The sequence below is a fragment of the Zalophus californianus genome, chromosome 16, assembly GCF_009762305.2.
Source record: "Zalophus californianus isolate mZalCal1 chromosome 16, mZalCal1.pri.v2, whole genome shotgun sequence".
In the NCBI taxonomy this organism is placed as follows: domain Eukaryota; kingdom Metazoa; phylum Chordata; class Mammalia; order Carnivora; family Otariidae; genus Zalophus; species Zalophus californianus.
Window position 1 is genome coordinate 38154524 of NC_045610.1, and position 25657 is coordinate 38180180.

Below are 25657 nucleotides of genomic sequence, written 5' to 3' on the forward strand. Positions count from 1 at the left end.
TCCAGACCCACAGCAGCACCTGTTGGCCATGAGAGGCTCCGTGGGGCACTAGGGGGGAGAGTCACTCCGTTTCTTCAAAACCAGGGACTGGGCTTGCAGCAAGAGGAAAGGAAGTCAGGCAGCTGGAAGGACTTTCTGGCTGCTTGCTGGGAGAGCAGGCCAGACTCTGAAGGAGGACCTCCCTGTGGCTCTTGCACTCTGCTCGGGGCCACAGAGTCTGACAGAGCCGAGGACAGCTTGGTGGGGCTCCCAGCTGGTCTCTGAAGGCCTGACTTTGGTGGGGGCCGCATAGGGAGGCACAGGGCAGCCAAGGGCAAGAGTGGGCCTGACCCAGAATCCTTGGTTTTCTAGTGATGGAGGGGTGGGGGAGGGTGCAAATGGAGCTGCCAGCTCAATGCTCCTCCTGACTGTGGTTCTTTCCCACTCTGCCCCTAAGCCCTCCTGACTCAGCGCTGGTGGCAGCCTTGCTCTTCCCGTCCGGCTTCCGCCAGGGTGGGGGTGGGGGTCCAGCTCCTGCACTGGGGGCCCAGCAAGCGGCAAACAGGAAACAGGAGAACAAAACCGCTCCCTGGCCCCCGCTCGCCTGCCTCACCCTCACCCTTCCTCCTGCCTTCCTTCTCCCTCCCTCACTCCTGCCCAGCCCTGTAGTCCTCTAGTTCTCCTCCCTCTGCCCTGGCCCCTCTCCCCTCCTGCCCCTCCATCTCCCTCCCCTACTGCCTCCCACCCGATGATCCACCATGACCCACCCACCCCACCGTGGCTGTCCTTGTAGAGGACGCAGGTGACGGGATGGGGGCGGGCAGGGGGAGGTACCCCTTCTGCAGGCTTCTCCCTTCTGGTGGCTGCCCCTCAAGGGCCCAGCCCTACGGCTCTCCCTCCCTGAACTCCCAGATTTGGGATCAGGGTTGGGCTGGAGTTGCTCCCCCACTGCAGCCTCCCTTCCTTGGCTGCGGGCTACAATTTGGGTATAAGATCCAAAGTTGGAGTGAGGGGCCCTGGGCTTGGAGTTCCATGCCTCCATGACAAGCGGACTGCTCTTGGGCCTTCATTGCCTTCCCTGAATATTGGGTCATGGCAGGGGCCCTGGGCCACAGTGAGTGGCTGTGGCGAAAACACGCTGTGAACCGTCAAATGAGACAGAAATGGTGGTGGCGAATACACACCCACTAGCCAAGGCCTCTGCCGGCCCCACCCGGGAAGGGGCCTGGGAAGAGAGAGCCAGGAAGGGGAGGCAGGCAGGGTCTGCTATCTACATGGGCTTCCTGTCTGACTCACAAGCTGGGGTGCGGGGGTGGCCAGCTTGGAGTCCATTGTCAGCTTGGTCGTGGCCCCTCTGCGTGGAACTAATGGGCAGGGGGTCCTGGGGAAGAGGGTTGGTCACAATTCCCTACCAGAGGTGGTGGGGCCTCCACCTGCAGCAACAGGGGATATCATAACTCTGGTGGGGGGTGTTATGATAGTCTGCTCTCAGTGCTGGGTTGTGTGTGTGTGTGTGTGTGTGTGTGTGTGTGTGTGTGTGTGAACTGAGGGGGTACAGCATCTATGCATGGAATGTGTGTCTCTGGGCAATGTGTGCATGTCATCTAGCTGCCTTTGTGGGGCATCTCTGTTGGGTATGTGGGGAGTGTATGGGTGGGTACCTAGGGGGATCTGGTGTGCTTTTAGGGACGCAGTGGGTATGCTTGCAAAAGTGTCTCTGTGGGGTGTGTGGAGCATAGATGCATGGGAGGGTGTCCAAAGTATGTATGCATATGGAAAGGTGTCTACACACAATGTATTTGTGAGGGGGAACAGTGTGCTTATGTGGGGTCTGTGGGCCGAGGGGGAGTGTGAGTGTGTGTGTGTGTGTGTGTGTGTGTGTGGATGGGAGAGTATCGGGTGTATAGATGTGTGTGTGTGTGTGGTGTGGGCCTGTACAGGGTGGGTAGGGTGTGTGTTTACATGTGTGCATCCGTGAGGAACATGTGTGCTGAGTGAATGTGTGTTTCTCGGGCACGTGAAGCTGGATGCGCTTGTGTGCCCTAGAGTACAACGTGTGTGGACCGGGGCACAGGGTGAGTTTTCGTCGTGAGTGGGAGAGTGGGGGGGTGTACGTGCGTGCCGGTATACGGGGTGTGCAGCGAGTGGCTGCGCGGGGGCGCTGTATAGTGCCTCCCGCGTGTGTGTGTGGGTGTGTGTGTGTGCGATCGGGGCGGCCGCGCACAGGGGCCGCCCCGGAGGGGGAGGTGTCTGCCCTGCGCGACTCGCCGGCGTGTCCGGGCTCAGGCGCCTTCAGCCGGGAGGCGCGGGAGGCGCGGGAGGCGCGGGAGGCGCGGGAGGCGCGGCGCTGCTCCAGCCGTCCTGCCGCCGTCCGCTCGGGCCGTCCGTCCCCTCGGGGCCCCTGGGTCCCGGGCCCGCGGCTCCGGGGGGCGGGCGGGGACCCCCGGGGCCCACCTGCCACCACCCGGGGGACCGAGGACGCCGCCGGCCGGGCACCGTGGAGCAGCCAGGGGCCCCCGCGCGGCGCGCCCCGCTCCGGAAGCCCGGCCCGCGGCGCACTGGGGCCGGGGCGGAGGCCGGGCCCTGGGGCCCCCGCCGGCCGCGGCGCTCGTGGGTAGCGCCGTGTGGCGCGTGGAGCGCGCGGGGGCGCGGGGCTGGCGCTGGGAGCGCGCCGTCGGCGTGGACTGCAGCGCCCCGGAGCCGCGCTGCCTCTGGCTGCCCTGCCTCGCCCACAGCGACCGCCGCGCGCCGGGGCCGCGCCGCGCCAGGGTGAGCGCAACCGGGCTGCCGGGCCGGCGGGGGGGTGGGGGGGCGCGGAGAGCAGGGGTCGGGCCTTGTCGGGGCGGGTGGGATCGGGCCACCAACTGCTCTGGATCCTTGAGCCGAGTGCGCTCTGCATTCTGGGACCGTGCCCCGGAGTGGGGAGTGAGTGAGGAGCCGGAGAGATGCGGGCGAGGGTGGCAGGTTGTGGCTGGGAGCTTTTCCGGGAGTGCTGGATGTGGACCCCCAGCCTGGGTGGTGGCCTGCAGTGGCTCAAGCCCCTTGGTTTATACGCCGTGGAAGGATGGAAGGGACCAGGGTTGTTTGAAGAGATGTTGGGGCACGGAGTCCTGGGGGGTCTGCTGGGGCAGGGAGCCGAGTCAGAGGCGGGCAAGGGTGTTAGTAAGTGGAGTGGAGGGCACCACTCGGCCCGCTCCCTGGTAGGGGCGGTGGGCACAGGCACAGCAGGGCTTCCTAGTGGGCAAAGGAGGCTGAGGTGGCAGGTAATGAGTGATCTCAGGGGGAGAACTGACAGGGCTGGAGATAGGGGGTGGGGACAATGTGTCTGATGTCCGGGATCGACGGGGCTGGTAGGGCGTGAGTCACAGTGGGCGCCATGCCCAGCATGAACGCTGTGCTCCCCGCAATGACCTCTTTATGCTCCTAGCGGGGAGGAGCAGGACTCCTGGGTTCTGGTTCCCGGTGTTGCTAACCCGCCACGTGTCCAGTTCTGTCTAACTTGTGGCCCTGGGGCCATCTGCCCTCTTCCCACCATCAGCTGGCCTTTCTGGATGTCTCTTTCCTGACACGAGGCTGATAACATTTGGAGATAGATCTGGGCCAGGAAAGCGGTAATCAGTGATGCCCCTGTGTCCCCCCGAGCCTCTCCCTCTCCATTCCCTTGTCTCTGTGCCTCTCCCAGAGAGGCAGAAGTGGGGATGTGTGTGAGCTGAACCCCTTCCCAGTCTAGTCGCCTTTCTGTTCCCGTTGCTGGCTCCTTCTCTTTTTCTGTGTCTACCCCCTCCCTCCCTGTCAAGATGAGAGCCAGACCCAGCGTTGTCCCAGGTTGGAGGGGAGGAGAGGAAATGTGTGCATCATAGCATGAAGGATTGTGGTTAAATCCAAGGAAGAACTTCCCACAGGGGAGCCGCCAGATCTAGCTACAGACGGGGGCTGTGGTGTCTCCTCTTCAGGCAGGGGTATAGTAGCTGCGGCAGGGGGATTACACACTGACATTCTCAGTGAGTGGAAGGGATGGGGGGAAGGGAGACTGGGAGGAAGGAAAAGAGGAAAGGGAGAGGCAGAGATAAGGGAGGGGGTGCCAGTGGTGTTTGGGCCAAGAGGGGACCTGAGAGAAGAAGGCCTGCCCCCTGCCCTGGGTTACAGCCAGGCCCCCAGAGACGGGCACCCCCAGGCACCTGGCAGCCCCAGGCAGGATGTGTGTTGGAGGAGGGGTGGGGGGCGTGTGGGGACCTGTCCCAGCCACTTCTCATCACTGGGGCAGCTGGTGGCTTAAACCTTAATCCGGGACACCGGCAAAACAATGGGCCCTGCGTTCTGAGCCCGGGTAGAGGGCGTGCAGGGGAGGCAGCCCACACTGGGGAGGAGCAGGGGCTTCTGGTAGGAGCAGGCAGGGAGGGTCCCCCAGGCTCTCTTCTCTCCCTGATCAGTTCCTTGCCAGGTCAGCAGAGATAGGAAATCCAGGGGATTTCAGATCTCAACAGAACTCCCAGAGAATTTTCTCCTCTGGACTCTTCAGACCCCGCATGGGGGTGTGGGGCTCAGTGGAACTGGAGGGGGTATTGCTACAAGTGGGAGGAGCCGAAGGGTCATCTCTGGGCCTCCTGTCCCAAGCTGGAATCTCAGCCACGGCCTCCCGGACTGGGGGGGGGGGGCACCCAGCTTTTGCTCCGGCCCTTCAGGGGAATGAGCACTCACAACCTCATCTGGTAGCTTTCCAGATGGGCATGATTAGAATGGTCTCCCTGGCCTGGAACCTCGCTTGGGCCCCCTGTACCTTCCACCTGGCTGTGTTCGGTGGGACTGCATGAAGCAAGTCTACTGCCGCTGTCATGTTTTTCTTTCATCTTCTGAGACTTAAGGTTCCACCCCCTCTCCCAAGCCTGTCTGACTACAGTCCCACTTCCCACCCCACACAGAAATCCCTAGCAAGGGCGCCTGGGTGGCTCAGTGGTTAAGCGTCTGCCTTTGGCTCGGGTCATGATCCCAGGGTCCTGGGGTCGAGCCCCACATCGGGCTCCCTGCTCAGCTGGGAGCCTGCTTCTCCCTCTCCCTCTCCCCCTACCCCCTGCTCGTGCGCCCTCTCTCAAACAAATAAAATCTTAAAAAAGGGGAAAAGAAAAAAAAGAAATCCCTAGCAAAAGGGCTGGGCCCAGGGCTGCCTTCCACCACAAGTGTGAACAGGCTAGGGGATGGATTCATGAAGGCGTGTCTTAGTATCAGTTCATCCGAGTCGCAAAAGTGAATTTTTTCCAGCTGTTAAGACCCCCGTCTTAAGGGGACTTAGTGGAGCAGAGGGAGTCCTCACCCCAAAGCTGGTGGACTTCTTCCCTCTACACCCAGTTGCCTTTGTTCCCCTGATGACTCCGGCCTGGTGCCAAGGAGGAGTGTGGGGTTGAGGACTGTCAAGGGTGGGGGTGAAGGGGCTTCTTGCCCTCTGAGGTTTGGATGAGGGCCCTCAGGTTAGGATGCCTGTGGTTGGAAGTTAAAGAGCCCCGAGGGAGGCATCCTGGCTTTTCACCATCTTCTCCAATCTGCTGTCCGCTGCCCTGGGCATGCATCTGTCTGACACCCTTCTGCCGCCCGCCCACTATCCCTCTCTGCGTCTGAGCAGGGAACCTGAAGTCAGAGCTGCCTCTCAGGCAATGTCCGTCCTCTTCTCCCGCTTGCCCCAGAAGCGGACCTGGGTACCCCCAAACCCTGGTCTTCAGACATCCTCTGCCATGCCATCTTGGGGAATCCCAAGTATTCCATCGGGCCAGCCAGAGGGCAGCGGAGTGTCCCTCCCACCCCCACCCAGTTCCCCTCTTAGATCCAGGGAATAGCCAGGCCTCTGGCTGGGCTCCGGAGCCTCAGGAAGTCCCTTCAGTTGTCCAGGCCGCTCCCTCGTGGCTCCAGCCCCCCACCTGTTGCTGTTGCTGCTCCTGAAGGATGCGTGTGCGCGAATGTGTCTGTATGTCTGTGGCATGTGCCGTGTGCCTGGGTCTGTATGCACGTGCATGTGTGAGACCCTGATTATGTGCGACTGTGTGTGCACGTGTTTGTCTAAGCTAGGTGTGCTTGTGTATACTCCTCTGTGGGTCCATCCGTGTGCACCTTGGCACGAGAGTGTGCTTCTCTGGGTGTGTGGTGTGTTCCGTCTGCAGGAGTGCGTGTGGATGTGTCTGTCTGCATAGTGTGCGTGTGTGTGTGTGTGTGTGTGTGTGTGTGTGTGTGTGTGTGTGTGATGGTACAGCAGCGGCAGTGAGCGCAGATGGCTGCAGGCACTTCCCAGGCGAGAAGGCTGTGTGTCCAGTTCCTGGAGCATAGTAGGTGCTCAGTGAACATTTGCCCAATTGACCTGAATGAATACCTGGCTGGCTGGGGGGAGCTGGTTCCCTGGAGGCAAAGCCATTGTGAGGGGATGGAGGGGAAAGAAAGCAAGCAGCAGCTTTGGGCTGATGAGGGTGGCAGAGGAAGGAAGGGGGCGAGGAGGAGGTCAGGAGCAGGGGAGGGGGCCTGGAACTCCCCCCGGGGGCACACGCCCCCCACCCCCTGCCCCAGTCCCTCCTCCTGGCCGCGGGAGGCAGTGTGCAGACTTGGGAGCGTGGGCCACGTGGCCACTCAACGCTGTCTCCCTGTGCTCCCACAGCTGCCCCTGGGCCCGAGAGATGGGTGCTCGCCTGGACGCCCCCTCCCCTGGCAGGGGCCGCGGACCCTGCTGCTGCACAAAAGTCTCCAGGATGGCTTTGGCTTCACCCTGCGCCACTTCATCGTGTACCCGCCCGAGTCCGCCGTGCACTGCAGCCTGAAGGTACACCTGCCTGGCCCCGCTGCCCTGGCCTGCCTGAGGAAGCTTTAATGGGGGGCGGGGAGGGGAGATCCCTTTGCCCCGCGCCCTCCACAGCCCTTCTTCTATGGCCTGGGTGGAGGGTCACTGAGGGGCAGGGACAGCCCTGGCTGGGTCATTAGCATTGTGTGAGTGTGGACAAGCTCCCTAACTGCTCTGGGTTTGGTCTTCCCAGGAGAAGGGGCAGGGTGGATGGTTCTGGGCAAGGAACTTGTCGGGGGAGCCAGGATGCTCACACCCACCCCAAGACTCTTGGCCTCTGGAAAGTGAAAAACCTTCTCTGAGACATGGAGTTCTGGGGACTCTGTCCTCTTTGGCCACTTCTGAGCTGGGTTTGTTGTCCCCTCCCTGGCCTGAGCTCTTGGGGAGTCTGTTTTAACCCACCTCTGGGACTCCTGGAGTGCCCCGGCCCTCACTGGCCTAGACTCTGTGCTCTGGAGAGCACCAGGCTGGGAGGAGGGTGCCCTGGGTTCTAATCCTGCTGCAGCTCCTACCTCACTGTGGATCTTGAGGTAGAGTCGCTCCTCTCTGGGCTCCATTTCTCCTGCTGTAATGTGAGGGCATTTATCTACTTGACCCCCAAGAGCCCTTCCGGCCCTAATATAAATGTCAGGTTCTCTGAGTCCAGGAACCAGGGTAGCTGCGCCCAGCATACAGTGTGGGCTGAGCGGGGACGGCCTCCCTGCCGGTGAAGCAGGCAGGCAGGAAGATGTGAGGGGGCCCTAGGCAGGAACCAGGGCTCCCCAGGAGGGCCCTGCTCCCTCCCCCACCTCTCTCCCAGCAGGAGAGGAAACAGATTTATTTTGGAGTCAATGAACCCCATTCTCCCCTTGCCTCAGGGCTGGGGAGAGCTGTTGGGGGCTCTCCCTTGGGGAGCTCAATCCCACCTGCCAGAGAACCAAGGCCTTGGGTTTCACTGTCTGTGTCTGTGGACTTGCATGGCTCTCTGTGTGCGGTTGCGTGCGCAGTATACTGGTCATGTGCATGTGTGTTTGTCTGTCTAGATATGTGCATACGGGTATCTGTAAGTATGCATCTCGTCCCTCAACCGTGTGTGAATCTGGGAGCACCTGCATAAATGATTCCCATTGTCTGCAGCTGTGCTTAAGAGTGTAAGCGGAGGGTGATGGTGTGTGAGAAGGGCTCAGCGCCCCCTTGACACCCAAGGACCTCAGCCTCCTAGGTCCCTGGAACGTCCAGTCCTTCCGGTCCTTTTTCCCCAGAATGTCCCTCCTGCCTGGCTCCTGCCACCTTCTCTCAGGGGACCCTGCTGAGGGGTGACCGGAACAGAAGCAGCCTGAGTGGTCGAGGCTGGGTGGTAGGCCTGTCTCAGAGAGACCTCGTGCATGTGGGGCGCTGGAAGACCCCAGGCAGGGCAGGCCACGGACAGGCTCCATCCCATTTCCAGAACCTGCCCAGGGGTGGCAGCCCGCCGGGAGCTCAGCCGTCTAAATGCATCCGTCTGCCTCTGCCACCAGCTCACTCTGCTGTCAGGTCACATCAGCTGGCATGCACACTCCACGTGGGGAGGGGCAGGGGCAGAGGGACTGCTCTCCAGCCGTGCCCAGTGCCTTCGTGTCCTGGCTGGGGTGCCAGAGAGTCCTGGGTTTCAGCCTTGCTTCTGCCACTACCTCTGAGTGGCCTTGGACAAGTCACACCCTGTCATCTGCTGTGGGATGGATGGTCTGTGGAGCATGGTAGATCAGATGACACCCAGCATCGCATCCAGCTCTGATGTGCCACGTCCTGCTGCTCTGTCCTGTCTCCCTGACCTTCGCCTTTGCCTCATTTCTGTTTCCTCCCCAAATCCGGTACTCTCCCCCTCACTACGAGGATGATCCAGAGGTCTCCCTAGTGGGTCTCCTGGACTCCATTTCTTAGCCTTGCTAGATGTTAGAATCCTCTTCCTAACTGGTATTTCACATCCACTCTCTCCCACCCAGGAACCTTCACTGTCTCCCTCTTTCTCTCCTTTCTACCCCCAACGCCTTAGTTTGATTTCTGGCACTTGTTGGTGTTGCTTTCTTTATCCTTCAGCTCAGCTGATCCAGTCCTACAAATGCTTGCTTCTTTCTGCCACCCAGCGCCCGCCTTCATACACCCCTCCCCTGCCCCAGAGCGCCCTTTCCCCTCCCTCCTCAAACTTGCCTTAAATCCCCTCCCCCAGAGGGGTGCTAATCAGGCCTTCCCTTCCATTCTCTAAGAGCTGATAGCCACTGTTTGCACTTGTCCTGCCTGCTTATCAGTGTCTGCCTGGATCCTCTCTGCGGGTTAGCACGTTTGGAACGGCCTCCATCTGGCTTTGAGCTCCCCAAGGAAAGGGGTCGTGGGTCCGCCATCGGACTGGGGACTTTCAGATGGCTGAGATACAAGGCTGTGGGATCAGCAGTCACGAGAGAGTGTTCATATTACTGGGGAATATGCCTGGGACTTGATGTCCCCACTGACACCCCCCCCCGGCCCCCTCTGGGCATTGGGCTGGTTGCAGGAAGATAAGAGGGAGGCTGCTGGGTGGGGAGCTTGGGGGGCCCGCCCAGGTGGAGCTGCTGAGGGCTGGATGGAGGGTCCACACCCACCTCTCTGTCCCCTGCAGGAGGAAGAGAATGGAGGCCGAGGAGGAGGAGGTAAGGAGTGGTGGGGGTGGGTGCCAGGGCTGGGGCTGAGTACCCGTCCTACAGCTTCTATTCTCCCCCCTCTGCCCCAAGTCGGCCTGGATTTTGCTACCCCCACCCCCCGCCACTGTTGTTCCAGTCTTTGCTCTTCTCTGTGTCCACTCTGGATATCTGCTCTCTCTCTCTCTCTCTCTCAATCCTTCTTTTCTTTTCTCACATTTCTCTCCCTCTGGACCTGTCCATTCCACACTGGGAGCAGGGGGTGCTCTGGGGAGCAGATGGCTCTCTAAGACCTGGCCTTTGGCCCCTGGGAGTACTCCCAGCCTAGACTGAGGCACAGACAGGGCTGCAGAGCCTGGGGGCTGGTGATAGGGTGCAGCTGACCAATGGCTGTCTCAGGGATAGAGACACTGGGGTTCTATTGGGTGTAAGGGGAGCCCTGAGGTCTTTATCTTTTCAGATGTGGGCCTAACTCCCCTGGCTGTCACCCTTGCTAGCCCAGGATGCCCCTTTCTGCCACCCAGGGTATTCAAGATGGGCAGCCTTCTTTCTCTGCCACAGGGGCTTCTGCTGGGCAGCCGTCAAGGAGGCCCATGGGGGTGAGGGCAAGAGCCAGCTGACTTAGAACAGGCCATTACTCTGATGGAGACAGTTAGCTGCAGAGGATAATTGTTGGGGTGTAATGTGATGTCACAAGGGGGTGAGTGTCCATCTCGGGATCTGGAGGCCTCTGCTTAGACCCCCCCCCCGACTCTGGGGAAGGGTTGGGGGGGAGGTGGGGACATTGAGCGTCTGTGAGCTGCGGGGCCTTTCTGTGGCTCTCCCCAGATCTGTGGGTGCAGACGTTCTGCCCCGCCGGCCGGGGAGCTCCAGGAAGGCAAGGCCCACGTCTGTCCATCCATCTGTATTAGTCTGCTTTCTGGCACAGTGCTGGGGCGTGAGAGGCATTTAAGGAGTGACCCTGTGTGTCCGTGTAGGTTTTCTTCCACATGGGTTTTTGTTCTGCCAGGGGTGTGTCCTCTTGTGCGCCCCCCCCCCCCCATGCATCTGTGTCTCTGTGAACGTTCAGGTCCATATTTATGTCCTTGTGAGTGTGATCCTTCTCTGAGCGTGTGTCCCCTGTGTGTGTAGCTGTGCATGGGTGTGGCCTTCAGCAGCCACCCCCAGCTAACCTGGCTGATGCCCACCAGGACCCTCCCCCCGGCACCACCGCCTGGAGCCCATGGATACCATCTTTGTCAAGAATGTGAAGGATGATGGCCCCGCCCACAGAGCGGGCCTGCGCACAGGTGAGCTGTCCTGGGTACCCAGCTCCTTGTGCTTCCCTGGATCTCTTCTCCTTACCCTCTGGTTAGGATGGGATTCTCAGATCTGGGTGTGGGGGAAGCTCCTGTTCTGGTGCTCTCATCCATACCCGGGACAGGGGTTCTTAGGAAGGGCCTTTGCCACCCCTTGGCCTGCTCACATTGCGACCCTGCCCCTTTTCTCCAGGAGACCGGCTGGTGAAGGTGAATGGGGAGAGCGTCATTGGGAAGACCTACTCCCAGGTCATAGCTCTGATCCAGAATAGGTGAGCGCCCCCTGCCTCCCTTCTCCTGTAATAGCTCCCAGCCCATTCACCGAGTCCCTGCACCCCACCCCCTTGACCCTGGGGGGGTGCCCTGGCGACCAGGATCCCTGTTCTCCCAGACCCTGTTGCCTCAGCCTGGCCTGACCCCCTGCCCTGTCTCTGTAGCGATGATACTCTGGAGCTCTCCATCATGCCCAAGGACGAAGACATCCTCCAGCTGGTGAGTCCTGCCCTGCTGTCTGAGGTGGAGGGCCACTGGGGCCTGGGGGCACGATACATCCCTTCCCCTCGGGCCTCCCTTCTGCATTGGACACTTTGGGAGGCAAAGAAGAGTGTCGGGGGCAGCACCAGCCCGGCATTGCCCAATCGGGGCTACCAGGCCCATCCCTGTGCTGAGGCTGGTTGTTGCTTCAATCGGGGCTGCTCTCTGTGCTGGGGGAGGGGGAGGTGGCCTTGGCAGGCAGGATTCCTGCCAGGGTATCTGGAAGGAGGGTGGCCCAGCAGGCCCTGCCAGACTGGCATGTTCTTGTCGGCTCCCAGGAGCCTTTTCTCCACACCCCCTCCCTGCCTGGCCCCGAGTGAGCGTGTCTCCTGTAGATGTGTCCACACACACACACACACACACACACACTCCACCCCACCTTCGAGTGCTCCCGTTCACACAACACCCCATGCACCACTCGATATACAAGCAGAATGTACTAGATACACAGCCACACAACAGAGCCCCACGGCACCTACCTGTCATCCAGCTCACCATACACCGCACGATGTGGTAACACACACGCAGTATCCCAGATACACCGCCCCAGGCCTGTGCGGTGAAACACACAGGCACATCCCCACACATCCTGAAGCCTCCCAGTACACAAACATCAAAACAGCACAACACACCAGTGGGTGTCACAGCACACGTACCCTGACTTCTCATCACCACGTGAACACTCACTGCCGTGACAGAGGCTCGCTGTGGTCACAGCATGTGTGCCCACAGACATCACAGCATGCTGCAGGCCCGGCACCGGCCCAACACCCAAGCTTACACTCTCGGATGCATGGGCCAGGTGCCCCTCCCTCTGTGGGCACATCAGCAACACCCAGAACCTGGCCCTGGGCCGCCACACACAGGGCAGGCACCCAGACTGCACACACAGTACCCTGCCCGACACACTCTGTGCACACATGCACACACACACTTGCACCCTCTCTGTGCACCCCGATCCCAGTCCTGGCCCAGAGCTCAGGCCAGTCCTCTCTGGCCAGTGTCCAGTTTCCTGATCTCATGGGTCTCAGCCAGATGCCAGCTTGCTTGCCCCCAAGGTCACTGCCCCCTGGGGGAAGGCTGAGGGCCAAACCCAGGAGGCCCTGGGAGCCGCCGGGCTGGCTTCTGCCCCGGATGTGCTCGCATAATCACTGTAATCACAGTGCCATGCTTGGCACCATGCCCCTCTGGGAACCTCCACCCTCTGACCTGGATTGTCCCCTTGTCCCTCCTGGGGAGGGGGAGGTAAGGCTGGAGGCCCAGAGAGGTGGATGGGCTCCCCACAAGTCTCAAAGGCCCTGCGGGTACACTTCCCCCAGGCTGAGGCGAGGCCAGCAATGAGGGAGTGACAAGGCGGCATCTCGGGCTTCCCAGGATCCCTCCGGCCTTCTCGGAGGACGACGGCAGGGGTGGGGAGAGCAGCAGCCTTGAGCTCTGTTACCCAGAGAGGTCCGAGGTTCGGGTGGGCAGGCAGCCCCAGATGTCAGCATCTGGGGCCCTGCACCGGCCCCCCACCATCCTGGGCCAGCCAGAGGGTGGGGCCCAGGCATTCCTGTGGTTGGGAGCCAAGGCTGGAGGCCAATGGGGCCTCGGCAGCTGCTGACGCCACCGCCGACGCGGCGAGGCCCCTCCACACCCATCTTCCCCTCCCTCCTCCTCCTGAGAGAGAGAGAGAGAGAGAGAGCGCGAGCGAGCGCACGCTCGAGAGAGCGCCGGTGGGGGCCGAGGGCAGCCACAGGGAGGGCAGACTGGGGGTGGGGGGGATCGGAGGCTGGGCCAGCACGGTGGTCAGTGGGGATTAGCCCGGAGCTGGGCGAGGGCGGAGGCTGGCCGAGATGCTGCCGCCGCCCTGATGCAGGGAGCCTGGGGAGCTGGCAGGATGGCAGGAGGGAGAGGTATGTGAGTGTCGCCGGCTGGGTGTGTGGGTCCGAAGGGGGCTGAGTGTGTATGTGGGGGGGTGTGGTCTAACTTGTCCTCATCACATGATGTGTGTGCCTGGGACCGGAGGTATAGTTATTTGTGTGTGTCTGTGTCTCATTGTGTTTCGCTCTGTGTGTGTGTGTCTTTGGGTGTGTGTTTTCCGGTATCTCCTTGTGGTGTGGCACAGGCACGCTCGCGCGCGCCCATGTACAACTCTGTATATTTCACCCTCCCAGCCTTTGATACCTCGCCCTGCGATAGGCCCCCTGGCACCCATCAAGGGCCAGGCTAGGCCAGGGCCACAAGGCCGCTGTCCCTGGGGGCTGCCTCCTTTTTTGGCTGGGCCTGGGCACCGGCCCTGTCACTCCTCAGCAATGCAGCGTCAGCCTCAGCTCCCAGTGCCAGATTCCAGGCCTGGGGTGGCAGAAGGTGGCCCAAGGCCCCTCAGGCAGTCTGGCCCCTCCCCCAAGCCTGGCCCGGAGGGAGCAAGAGGTGGGCAAGTTTCTCCTCACGCCAGCTCCCCGTCCAGGGTGATGGAGGGACAGCTGGGTTTTCCCAGCCCCAGCCCAGCCCACCGTGGACACACCCCTTCATCGACTTCCCTCTGTCTCCGGCCACCTTGACTGGTCTCTGGTGGGGTTTCCCAGCTCTGCCAGAGGGGCTGTGGGCACTGTTGGATATAAGGAAGCAGGGAGGCGGCTGAGGCCAGCGTGGGGGGAGGACCAGAGAAAACAGATGTTGGAATGTTTGTGGCTAAAGGCAGTCCTTGTCATAAGTCTTAGAGAAATCCTGGCTATTTCTCCAGTGGGGGGGGGGGGGTGGTGGGGAGAGAGAGAGAGAGAGAGAGAGTGTGTGTGTGTGTGTGTGACTCTCAAAGGCCTCTAATTTCTTTGTTCTCTCCCTCCCTTCCCCCCGACTCTCTTTGGAGCATGCCCTCCCTCCCCCACCCACTCAGGGCTCCCCCTGCTTGGTCCTTTCCCTCAGTCCCCTTCTCTGGGGTCCTGATCTCCCAGGGTTGCTGTAGATCTTCCTTGTGGGATTCATCCTGCCCTGCTCACCTGCCTCTGTGTCCCCGGCCAGGCCTACTCCCAGGATGCCTACCTGAAGGGGAACGAGCCGTATTCTGGAGAGGCCCGGAGCATCCCAGAGCCACCCCCAATCTGCTACCCTCGCAAGACTTATGCCCCGCCAGCCCGGGTCTCCACCTGGGCCACTATGGTGCCTGAGCCCCTCTCAGCACTGCCCAGTGACCCCCGGAGTCCTGCCGCCTGGAGTGACCCGGGGCCCCGCGTCCCTTCTGCCGCCCGCACCCATCTGGACAACTCTTCCTTGGGGATGAGCCAGCCCCGCTCCAGCCCTGGTGCCTTCCCCCGCCTCCCCTCGGAGCCCCGGACGCCCCGTGCCTTCCCTGAGCCTGGCGGCCGGGTGCCCCCCAGCAGACTGGAGTGCCAGCAGGCCTTGTCACACTGGCTGTCAAACCAGGTACCCCGCAGGGCGGGGGAGAGACGGTGCCCTGCCATGCCCCCCCGGGCCCGCAGTGCCTCCCAGGACCGGTTGGAAGACGTGACTGCCCACCGCCCATGGCCCTGTTCCACCTCCCAGGGTGCCTTGAGCCAATTGGGTCAGGAAGGCTGGCACCGAGCTCGCTCAGACGACTACTTGAGCCGGGCCACCCGCTCCGCCGAGGCACTGGGGCCAGGAGCACTGGTGTCACCCCGTTTTGAGCGCTGCGGCTGGGCTTCCCAGCGTCCGTCTGCCCGCACCTCTGCCTGCTCCCCCAGGGACCTCCCCGCGCCCCAGGCCCCACCCCCACCTGGTCTCCAAGGCCTGGACGACATTGGGTACATTGGATACCGGAGCTACAGTCCATCATTCCAGCGCCGGACTGGCCTCCTCCACGCACTCTCCTTCCGGGACACACCCTTTGGGGGGCTGCCCACCTTCAACTTGGCTCAGTCCCCGGCATCGTTCCCACCGGAGGCCTCCGAACCGCCCAGGGTTGTCCGCCCAGAACCCAGCACCCGGGCTCTGGAGCCTCCCACTGAGGATCGTCGCGACGAGGTGGTCCTGAGGCAGAAGCCTCCCACGGGCCGCAAGGTCCAGCTGCCCCCTGCAAGACAGATGAACCTTGGGTTTGGAGAAGAGTCCCCAGAGCCAGAGACCAGTGGGCGAGTAGAACGCCTGGGCAGGAAGGTGGCCCCTTTGGCCACTACTGAAGACTCTCTGGCTTCCATCCCCTTCATTGGTGAGTGATGGTACAGGTGGCTGTCTTGGGAGACTTGGTCATCTGTGCCCTGCTGTACCCCACCCACCTGTCACCATGGGTGGAACTCTGTGTTGAGTGCTGATGGGATTAGTCTGTTTCTCTCTGTCCATCCATCCATCCTTCCATCCTTCTGTGCTCTCTTGCATCCTTCTGTCATCCTTTCTTCTGTTCATTTCTCCTCCAGCCATCTTTCCTCCCTCCCTCCCTCCCTCACAGTCTTCCTTCTCTCCCTTTCTATTCAGCTCTGTTTTTACTTCCTTCTGTCTTTCCTTTCTTCTCTCCTTCCCTCCTTCCTTTCATCTGCCCACCCACCCACCCACCCACTTGCCCACCTATTCATCATTTTTCTTCTTTCCTCCTCCCTTTCTTTCTCCTTCTTCCCTTTGTTCATTTATTTCTCCCTTCCATCCCTCCATCCTTTCTTTGTTCTACCCTTCTTTGTTCCTTCCACTCTTCGTTCCCTCCATCCACCCTCCACCCATCCATTCGTCCAGCAAATATTTGTGTCAGGCACTGTGCAAGGCTCCGTGCTCTCCTGGAGTGTGTGGTCCAGCGGCGGGGACAGATGATGGGAAAGAACAACCCCATGGGGTGTGTGTGTGTGTGTGTGTGTGTGTGTGTGTGTGTGTGATGGGAGTACAGGGAGCTCTCGGAGACAGAGAAGAGTGACATGGCCTAGATTGGGGTGTGGTAGCCAAGGAGAGAATCTTGGAGAAAGGGGATTAGGGCTAAGACTTGAAGGATGAGAAGGAGTTAGCCAGGGGGAGAATGTTGAGGGAGCGAATAGAATATGCCAAGTCCCTGAAGTGAGAGAGGCAGGGTGCCCTTGCAGGTCACCAGAATGGATCCAGAGGGGCCATCAGTCTCTGGGGAATTTGGACTTTACCCTGAGAGCAGAGGGGACACTGAAGGTTTGCTGCCCAGGGAACAGATATTGGGTAAGGGAGAGGCAAGAGAGTGGAGAGGCCAGGTGATTCCCAGGTTTCTGGCCTAGTTAGAGGGTTGTGCCTCGCCTCCATATTGGGAATGAGAGTGGGGCCGGACAAGGTTTAGGGTTTGCTCACTGTATCCATGAGGGTGCAGGATGGGCTGGGTCTAGGGGCTTGAGAGAAAGACCAGAGGCAAGATCATGAGACTGGGAGCCAAGAGCTGAGAGATGGTACCTGGAGCTGAGCATGGTGAGCTCACCCTCTGTGCTGTCATGGGAGTGAGGGAGAAGAGGCCAGACCAGGGAGAGGAGACCCAGCCCTGGCCTCCCCTGGCCGGCCTTTGGTCTGAGTAGGCAGACACAGCCTTATTAAGTTCCTGGTCTGGGGGGAGAGGTGAAGCCTTTATTTTCAAACTACTCCCAGTCTGAGGGAGACACATAGCACTGCCCTCAAGGAGCCCCCAAGTGATGGAGGGAGTCAGTCTTTATCTTTAAGAGACTGCCAGTCTAGGAGCCCAGTCTAGAGAGGGTGGCTCAACCTCATGCCTGGGTCACCTTGGTGTGAAGGGGAGGCAGGGGCTGAGCCTCCATGCTCACAGTCTGGGGGGTGGGGGCCCCTTGGCCATGGGCATATTACCAGCAGGGCCTTGGAGGACTTGAGCCTTGGGGATGTGGTCTGGGCCTGGAGGTGGGGCTGGGGGTGGGGGCAGGCAGGTTTAGCTTTCGGCCACCTTTATCCACCACCCGCTCTGCTTGCAGATGAACCCACCAGCCCCAGCATTGACCTCCAAGCCAAGCATGTCCCTGCCTCTGCTGTGGTCTCCAGCGCCATGAATTCAGCCCCCATCCTGGGTACCAGCCCATCCTCCCCAACCTTCACCTTTGCCCTCGGCCGCCATTACTCCCAGGACTGCAGTGAGTGCTCCTTGAACCCCAGCCCCATCCTCTCCCTTGCTGCCTGGTCCTTGGGGGTCTCTGCTGGGCCTGCTGCCTGATGTCTGGCCTCTCCCTGCTGGCTTCTGCTACCCCTGCGGCCCCATGTGTAGAGCCACCTCCTGGCCCGGGGAGCCGGCCCCCCCCCGCCCCCGCCACCACCCTGCTGACTCTGTGGCCCAATGTGGGCGGCTTTGCAGGCAGCATCAAGGCTGGCCGCCGTTCCTCCTACCTGCTGGCCATCACCACAGAGCGCTCCAAGTCCTGTGACGACGGGCTCAACACCTTCCGGGAAGAGGGCAGGGCTCTGAGGTGAGGACGGGATGCGGCCATCACAGCACGGCCACCCCAACTGGGTGTCCTCTACACACCAGGGCAGTGAGCTCCCCCACTCCCTGGAAGGCTCCTGAGCCTTGGGATTTGGGGGGAAATCCTCGCTGTGCTTCCCACATTCCTCACACTCCGTTCTCACTCCCCAGGCGCCTGCCAAACCGAGTACCCAGCCTGCGGATGCTGCGAAGCTTCTTCACTGACGGGGTGAGTGGTGAGTGTGTGTGCGCGTGCGCGCGAGCATCGGGGGGGGGGGGGGGCTGGAGAGTGACCGGTGCCTCAGCTGTGGAGCCATGACCGGGTGGTCTCCTCCGGCTCCTGTCTCCCCTCCCCCCCATGCCCGATCCCCCTGGCGTTGGCCACGTGGGCTCCGTCATCACTTAAAGACATCTGCACCCTCCCGCCCCAGGCCGTGGCCCTTGCCGGTCCCCCATCCGGAACTCCCCTCCACAGCCACAGGACTCCCTTGGTTACTTTCTTCAGGTTTTCTCGAACTTTTCTGAGATGTTAGCCTTCATCCCTGACATGTCATGTCTCCCTGCGGCACCTAGCTTTTTCTCCTCAGCACTCCTCCTGTGATAGGGTTTATGCATCCGTCTCCTCTCTTGCCCGTGTCCCAGCTAGAATGTAAGCTCCGCAAGGACAGGGATCTCCCGCAGCCAGCCTGCTCCCCGGGGGGTATCCAAAACTGCCCGCGCTGGCTGGCACCCGGCAATATGTGCGTGGCGTCTTTAGGGGGCGGGGGACACGGGACAGGAGGGGGACACAGGATTGAGAGTGATGGACAGGCCAGGGTTCCCAGGCTCCACACCTGGGCACGCCCTGGGCTCCGTTCTGAGATGGCCTTCACTCTTTGTGATTATGGACACCCTGGAGAAGCCATTTGATTTCAAACCCTCGGTATCTTTGGTTCATTTGACACCTTGAAGACATTGTCACCTGGCTCGCTCCTTATCACTTTCTCTGCTTACTTAACTCTCCCTTGACCTGTCACCTTGTTGACACTATCACTTCCTCTGTTTAACTCCTTGTGGGCTGGACTACCTGCTCCACTAACTCAGCCTCTGTTGATGTTTCTACTTCCTCTGTTTATTTAACTCCAAGTCAACACAATCGCTTCCTCTGTTTCCTTAGTTTCTTCAAGTCTATAAAGTGATGGGAGGTTCCAGATTGGCTTTTCTAGCGTGGTGAGGCATGTGCTTGGCAGGTCATGGCCTTTCCTCCTTTCTGGCTTCCTCAGCACATGCGTCCCATGACCTCAGCGCCGTGGTCCAGAGAGGGCAGGCGGGGCCCATGAGGCCACACAGCACAGCAGCCTAGGAGGCTGCGCGAGGCCCATGGGGCTCCTGGCATGCTGGCACCATGGGAGCCACCCTAAGTTGCCATCTGTTGTCTCACTGCAGTCCTTGGATAGCTGGGGCACTTCCGAAGATGCGGAGGCTCCCTCTAAGCGCCACTCGACCTCTGACCTCTCGGATGCAACCTTCAGCGATATCAGGAGAGAAGGCTGGTTGTATTATAAGCAGGTCCTCACCAAGAAGGGGAAGGTAAGGTGCTTGCTGGAATGAGGTGGAGGTGGATGGTAGCCGTCTCCGGCAGAACTCTCCAGCTTCTGCACCCACCCCACAGCCTCTGGAGCCAGAGAGAACCAGCCGAGGCTGTAGTGCGAGGGGTGGAGGTTAGATGTCAGGAAGAACTTCCTGGGGGAACCTAAAGAACTCAGGGAAAAGAGGTTAACCAGAGAGATGGGCTCTGTTGTGCCATGGGTCCGGTCAGTGTGCCTGAAATCTGGACGGAACCACCCCACAGTGACCCCAAAGACGGGGGCTCATGGAAAATAAGGGAGCAAGGCCAGGGTGATTCTTTTAGGGGAGCTGAGACCCCAAAAGAAGGCAGAAGTCAGCCTTTTCAGGGTCTTGCAGGACGGAGGAGGAGAGATTTTAGTCTCTATCCCGAGGGCAACTGAAAGCCCTGGGGCCTCTTTCATTCGGGTTCCTGGGGAATGAATTAGAGAGGGGCCGACCTGAGGCAAGAAGACCGATGAAGAGCCACCACAGCGATCCAGGTGAGCGGTGGAAATGGCTGGGCCGTGGGTGACAAACAGGATCCCAGCGTGAGAGGGTGGGGCCCCTGGGTCCACGGAGTAGGAAGGCCTTTCCAGGCTGTGCTGAGGCTGAGGAGGAAGAAGGAGACGCCGCCCAGGCAGAGCTGAGCAGAGTGGTTAGCATAAACCTGGGCTTGGCCCTTGACTGCATCATGCCTTGCTGGGGGAGCTTGGGTGACTCAGCTGTCTATGACTCAGTTTCCTTGTCTGTAAATAGAGCTAACAACAACCCCTAGCACATACACCTGTTGTTGGGGATTAAACGAGTTAACCCGAGCAAAAGTGTACGCCCAGCCTGGCCCAGGGAGCTCTTCTTCTGCTATGATTCGAATTTTCCGCCCTGCCTTCTAGGGGTCTTGTACCTGGGGAGAGAACATAAGCTTTGAAGTCAGACAGACATGGAGTTCCTGCCCGGCCACTCATGGCCAGCGTAAGGCTTTGGGCAGCCTCCTCCCACTCTGTGCCACACTTTTCTGATCTGTAAGATGGGGACAGGGTTATCCTGCACCCTGGTGTGAGGTGAAGTGAGCTGGGTAGGCCAGGCGGGGGTGGGCATTCAGCCGTGCCCTCGTCCAGTCCATGGTAATGACCGAGTGCCTGCCGTGCTCCCGGTTCGTGGTCGAGGTTCTGGGTATTTTGTGGAGAGGGAGCCAGGCCAGTCCTGCCCTGCTGGGGCTCAGGACGAGCCGAGAAAGCACATGGTGCATAATAGTTGCCAGGGCGTGACTGTCACAGGGGAGGAGCGGAGCGGCATGCGGTAGGTGACCCCAATCTCGGCAGGGTGCAGGAAGGTGTCCAGGAGGCTGTGACATGAAGGGTGTGTGAGAATCCACAGCAGGGAGTGAGGCGAGTGCTCTGACAGCAGAGATGCCCTCCTGGATGGTCTGGGGGGTACGGAGGGCCTGCTGGGTGGCTTCAAGCCAGGCTGAGAGGGAGAAGCTGAGGTGAGGAGTCTGGCGCTGGCTCGCGGGGCCTCATCCCCCATGGCAAGCCTTTGCAGGGGTTCCGATAGGGGTGGGAGGTGTGTAAGCCTAGGAGGCAAGGGTCTGTGATAGGAGAAGACAAGGGCATTGCTGTTGTCCAGGTGAGCGAGGGTGGGGGCCCTGACCGAGGTCCTGGCATGGGGCCAACGGGAAGGGACAATTTGGAGAGATCAAGGGAGGGATGGCCTGGGCTTGCTGACGGCTGGGAGGTGAGAGAGGACGGAGGAGGCAGATGATGGCTATGGGGGTGAGGGGGCCTTCCCCTTAACCACAAGGCACTGGAGGGGCAAGTTTGGTGAGAGGAAGCCAAGGGTTCCTTTGGCGACTTGTAGAGTCCAAGGGCCCTGGGACATGGAGGTGTCCTGGGGAGAGAGGCTCCGGGGGCATGGCACTTGGGAAGGAGTCCATCAAGGTGTGCACAGGCACGTCAGGGAGCATGGAAGGAGAAGGCGAGAGACTGACTGTACCTTGAGAGGACATGGGGAATGCAGACCAAGGAGGAAAGCCAGCAAGATGGCAAGAGGGCTTGCCTAGGAGGGCCAGCGGGGGCCAGCTGTGTGGGCTGAGGAAGGGGAGCCGGGGTGGCAAACCCTTCCAGCCCAAAGTTGGAGCCCCTCTGAGGAACTGGGGAGGACAGCTGACTCCTGCCTGCCAGGTAGCCTGGCCCCCAGCTCTGGATGGCCCCCGGCAGCCCCACCACAGCGTCTCCCGGGCAGGGAGGGGAGCTGGCCTCTTCCTGCTCACTGACCAGTTCTGGAGGACAGGACCTTCCACTCCAGACTCAGCCAGGACCCGATTTCACTTGTCCCCTCGGTGCTGTGGCCTGGGAGTTAGGAGAGGTGTCCTCAAGTCAGCTTCAAGCCCTTAGTCTGTCTGGAGAACTGATTGCCAGCCACATGTTGTCTGCTCCAGCAAGTCTAGCCTCTCCTGGGTGACCCCCACCCACTCCCCAGCCTCTTTCAGAGGCCATTTGCTGTCGGGCGGGGGGGGGGGAGGGGCGGGTGTGACAGGTCCCCGCGGTCACAGACCTAGAATTTGAGCTGGATGTAACCTTGGAGACCAGCTAGTACCCTTTTCGTTTTGCCAGTAAGGAACACTGATGCCAAGGGAGGGGGCTTGACTTGTCCAAGGTCACCTAGCTGGTTTGGTCTCCAAGGGGCCCCTTGCCACCACTTCACTCTGATATAAAAAAAATCCCCTGGAGGGCCATGCTGTCTCCTGCTCCGACGATCCTGTCTGGTCCAGCAGGTCTGTGGTGGTGGGCAGGGCTCATGGCCCCATGTAGCTGTGTTACCTGCCAGCCGTGGAAACTCCTCACCTGGTTTGTTCAGAGGGCAGAGGCCCATGGTGGGTGAGGAGTAGTAGGTAGGCCACCAGCCCAAGGAAGGGAGCCCTCGGTCTGATGGGGGAGATGGAGCCCCTGCCTTCAGTGTGCTCCAGGGATGATTAATTCATTTACTCAGTGAATATTGATGAGCACTTACCCTGCGCCCGTGGACGCTCTAGGCTCTTGGATGTGGACATGAGAGGAGAGACAAGCTCCCTGCCCCCAGGAGCTTACCGTTTCCTGGAGAGATCCACAACCAGCACAACTGGAGGTTGCAGTAAGCACTCAGGGAAAATGAACTGGGTGATGTGATTGCCTTGAAGTTTGGAGGTAAGGTAGCAGGGAGCTGCCTTTAGAAAAAAAGGGTCGGAGAAGGCCTCACTGAGGAGGTGATATTCGTGACATTTGAGCTCAGACCTAAAGGGCAAGAAGGAGGCCACATGGAGAAGCCAGAGAAGGGGCTCCTGGCAGAAGGAACAGCAAGAGCAAAGGCCCCAGGAAAGGAAAGGGTTGGCTTGTTCACTAGAGAAGGCCTCTGTGTCTTGACACAGTGAGAAAGATGTTGGTGGAGAAGTTGAGTTTGGAGAGGGAGGGACACACCACAAAGTTCTTAGATTTGATTCCAGTGGTGGCAGGAACTCACGAGAGGGTGCTAAGCAGGGGAGAGACATGATCTCATTTACATTTCAAAATGGTGACTGCAGGGGCGCCTGGGTGGCTCAGTTGGTTAAGTGTCTGCCTTCGGCTCAGGTCATGATCTCGGGATGCTGGGATGGGGCCCCTCATCAGGCTCCCTGCTCAGCTGGGAGTCTGCTTCTCCCTCTGACCCTCCCTGCTCTTGTGTTCTCTCACTCTCTCTCCCCCTCTCTCAAATAAATAAATAAAATCTTAAAAAAGAAAAAAAATGAGGGCTGCAGGGGTGCTGTCTGGCTCAGTCGGTAGAGGATGCAGCTCTTGGTCTCAGTGTCATCAGTTTGAGCCCCACGTTGGGTGTAATTACTTAAAAAACATGGTGGCCAAAGCTGCTGGGTGGAGAGTGGATTACAGGAGGCGAGGGTGGGGACTGGGAAGGTTTGTGTAGTTGTCCAGGTAAGAGGTGTTGGTGGTGTGGACAAGGTGCTAGGTAGCAGGAAAGATGGAGACAGGTGGTATTTTGGAAGCAGAACAGCTGTGACATTCTGATGGGTTGGATGTCAAGGGTGAGGGAAAGGGAGGGGTCAGGGCAACTCTCAGGTTTCTGGGCATCTGGGTGGATTTACTGAGCTGGAGAAGTTGAGCGGGGGCTGCTGTGGAGAATAAGTCTGATGACAAAAATCAAGTGCCCCATGGGGAGCAGGTAGTGTGCAGAGTGCCTACGGGACATGCAAGTGGGGACACTGAGCCAGGGGTGGGAGGTGCAGGACTGTGACTGGGGGGGTAGGGGGGGATGCCAGACCAGGGATACATTTGGGAATCACTGTCAGCAGATGGGATTTAAAGCCACAGGCATGGATGACATCACGGGAGAGGCATGCAGGGAAAGGGGAGCCCAGGACAAAGTTCTGGAGTTCCCCCCTCCTTTAGGGCAGGATCTTAACCTCAGCTCTAGTGACATGTGGGGCCAGATGATTCTTTGTGGTGGGGGGCTGTCTTGGCCATCAGGGGATGGCTGTCTTGGACATAGGGGGATGTTTAGCAACATCCTTGGCCTCTCCCCTCTAGATGCCATAGTACATCCCCAGGTGTGACAACTGAAAATGTCTCCAGACAAATGTCCCCCTGGGCACCATTCGCCCCCGGTTGAGAACCACTGGTGAGAGGATGTTGTGGGGAAGGAAACCAGTGGAGGAGACCGAGAAGGAGCCAGTGGAATTAGGAGGAAAAACAGGGACCCTGGGGTGCCAAGAGAGGGTTTAGAGAAGGAAGGAGCGGCAGGCTGGGCCACATGCCTCAGAGAGGTTGAGGAAAGGGCCGGGAAGGACGGAGAAGCTGCCCCCTGCTTTGGCAACATGGGGGGCCTGCGCCCCCAGGATGCTGGGTAGAGCCTTGAGCGAGAGGCCAAAGAGCAGGGAGAGCAGGTGCAGTGGACGATTCTTGACCAGTTTTGCTGTGCAGGGGGCAGTGTGTGGACTAGGAGTGGTTTTACAAGAATTTTATGTAAGGTGGGCCATGCTGCGGGGGCAGCTGCTTCTGTGGGGCGTGGCGGATCCAGATGCCCTTGATGCCGGGATTGAAAGGTGCTAGTATTGAAAGGAAGATTAGGGACCCTGGGGGGTGGGGACACAGAACGATGGGTGGGGGCGTTCAGGCAGCGGAGCGGCTGGTCAGGAGGTGGGGCGGGGTCCCCACCGCTGTGGCCGCCCGCAGCTCTCCTAGGCCCCCCACCCTCCCGTGGGCTGTGAGGGCGGGGAGGGCAGGCCTGGCCTCTTACGCCCTCCCCCCTCCCGTCTCTCCCCCTCCCCGTGTCTCCCTGCAGAAAGCGGGCGGCGGCCTGCGCCAGTGGAAGCGGGTGTACGCCGCGCTGCGGGCGCGCTCGCTCTCGCTGAGCAAGGAGCGGCGGGAGCCCGGGCCGGCGGCGGCGGGGGCGGCGGCGGCCGTCGCAGGTGAGGACGAGGCGGCGCCCGTCTGCATCGGCTCCTGCCTGGTGGACATCTCCTACAGCGAGACCAAGAGGAGGCACGTGTTCCGGCTGACCACCGCTGACTTCTGTGAATATCTCTTTCAGGCTGAGGACCGGGATGACATGCTGGGCTGGATCAGAGCGATCCGAGAGAACAGCAGGGCCGAGGGCGAGGTGAGGGTCCGGCCGCCCACCCGGGGCCTGGGGTGACGGGGAAGGGGGTGGAGGAGCCCCAGGGCCACCCCTCACCCACCGTGGGCCTCATCAACCTCACTGAGCCTCAGTCCCTTCCTATGTAAAGTGGGCTAACCGGAGCACACCTTGAGTTCCACCCACCTGGGCTTTGGTGTGAAGAGAACACGCAGACAGTGGCTCCCAGAGCCCCTGGCATCCTCTGTGTTCCCTGGCTGGCAGTAACTCTAATAACTGGAGGAATGACACTAATGATTATTATTATCATTATTAATTATTATTATTACTGACTTGGGCGGGCTCTGGCACAGAGAGGTCAGCTCCAGGCCAACCTCAGGTTGGGGTTCAGGAAGCAGGGGTTTCTTCTGGAGGGTGTTACAGAAGGAGGTGCCCTGGGGCCAGAACCGTGGCTGGCACTGCTGACAGGGCTGGCCTGTCAGCGGGGCACGAACACATTGACCTTGGGAAGAGGCCAAGAGGATTGGCCTTTGGCAGCAGGCTGCACTGGTTGAGCCAGAGGCTTTGGCAGGAATTTCAGGGTAATTTTTAAATGGCGCCCCCTCTTGGGCAGCTGCACCTGCATACCAGGAGCCTGGGCTGGGGTGTCCGCCACCCCTCTCCCCCTTGGCCAGGTGCCTGCACAATGGTGCCTCGGCACACCTGCACAGATTTCACGTGGGGGGTCCTGGGCTCAGGGGCTGGTCTCTGCCTGAGGATGGTGGGCCTGGGCCCCCGTCCACGTGTGCACCTGCTCGGGCCATGGGGAGAGGGGCCCTAGTACAGAGCCCCTGGGCCACAGACCCCCTCACTGAGGGGAGACCCA

The 25657-nt window shown here is 60.4% G+C and overlaps 1 protein-coding gene across 5 annotated transcripts in view; it reads left to right on the top strand.

The window, feature by feature from the left end:
• Window positions 1-25657, top strand: part of ARHGAP23 (Rho GTPase activating protein 23) — a 78370-nt gene that overhangs the window by 26618 nt on the left and 26095 nt on the right. For 2 of the 5 annotated variants that reach the window (XM_027625907.1, XM_027625906.1), the window contains exons 2-12: window positions 6611-6772; window positions 9402-9432; window positions 10611-10709; window positions 10912-10990; window positions 11156-11210; window positions 14253-15417; window positions 17126-17281; window positions 17500-17611; window positions 17779-17836; window positions 19033-19176; window positions 24499-24816. In XM_027625907.1, coding sequence (XP_027481708.1) covers window positions 6611-6772; window positions 9402-9432; window positions 10611-10709; window positions 10912-10990; window positions 11156-11210; window positions 14253-15417; window positions 17126-17281; window positions 17500-17611; window positions 17779-17836; window positions 19033-19176; window positions 24499-24816 — 2379 coding nt within the window. Of the gene's footprint in view, window positions 1-2348; window positions 2749-6610; window positions 6773-9401; window positions 9433-10610; window positions 10710-10911; window positions 10991-11155; window positions 11211-13008; window positions 13148-14252; window positions 15418-17125; window positions 17282-17499; window positions 17612-17778; window positions 17837-19032; window positions 19177-24498; window positions 24817-25657 lie in introns of those variants that run through there. The other 3 variants (XM_027625909.2, XM_027625910.1, XM_027625911.1) reach the window with 3 other exon arrangements.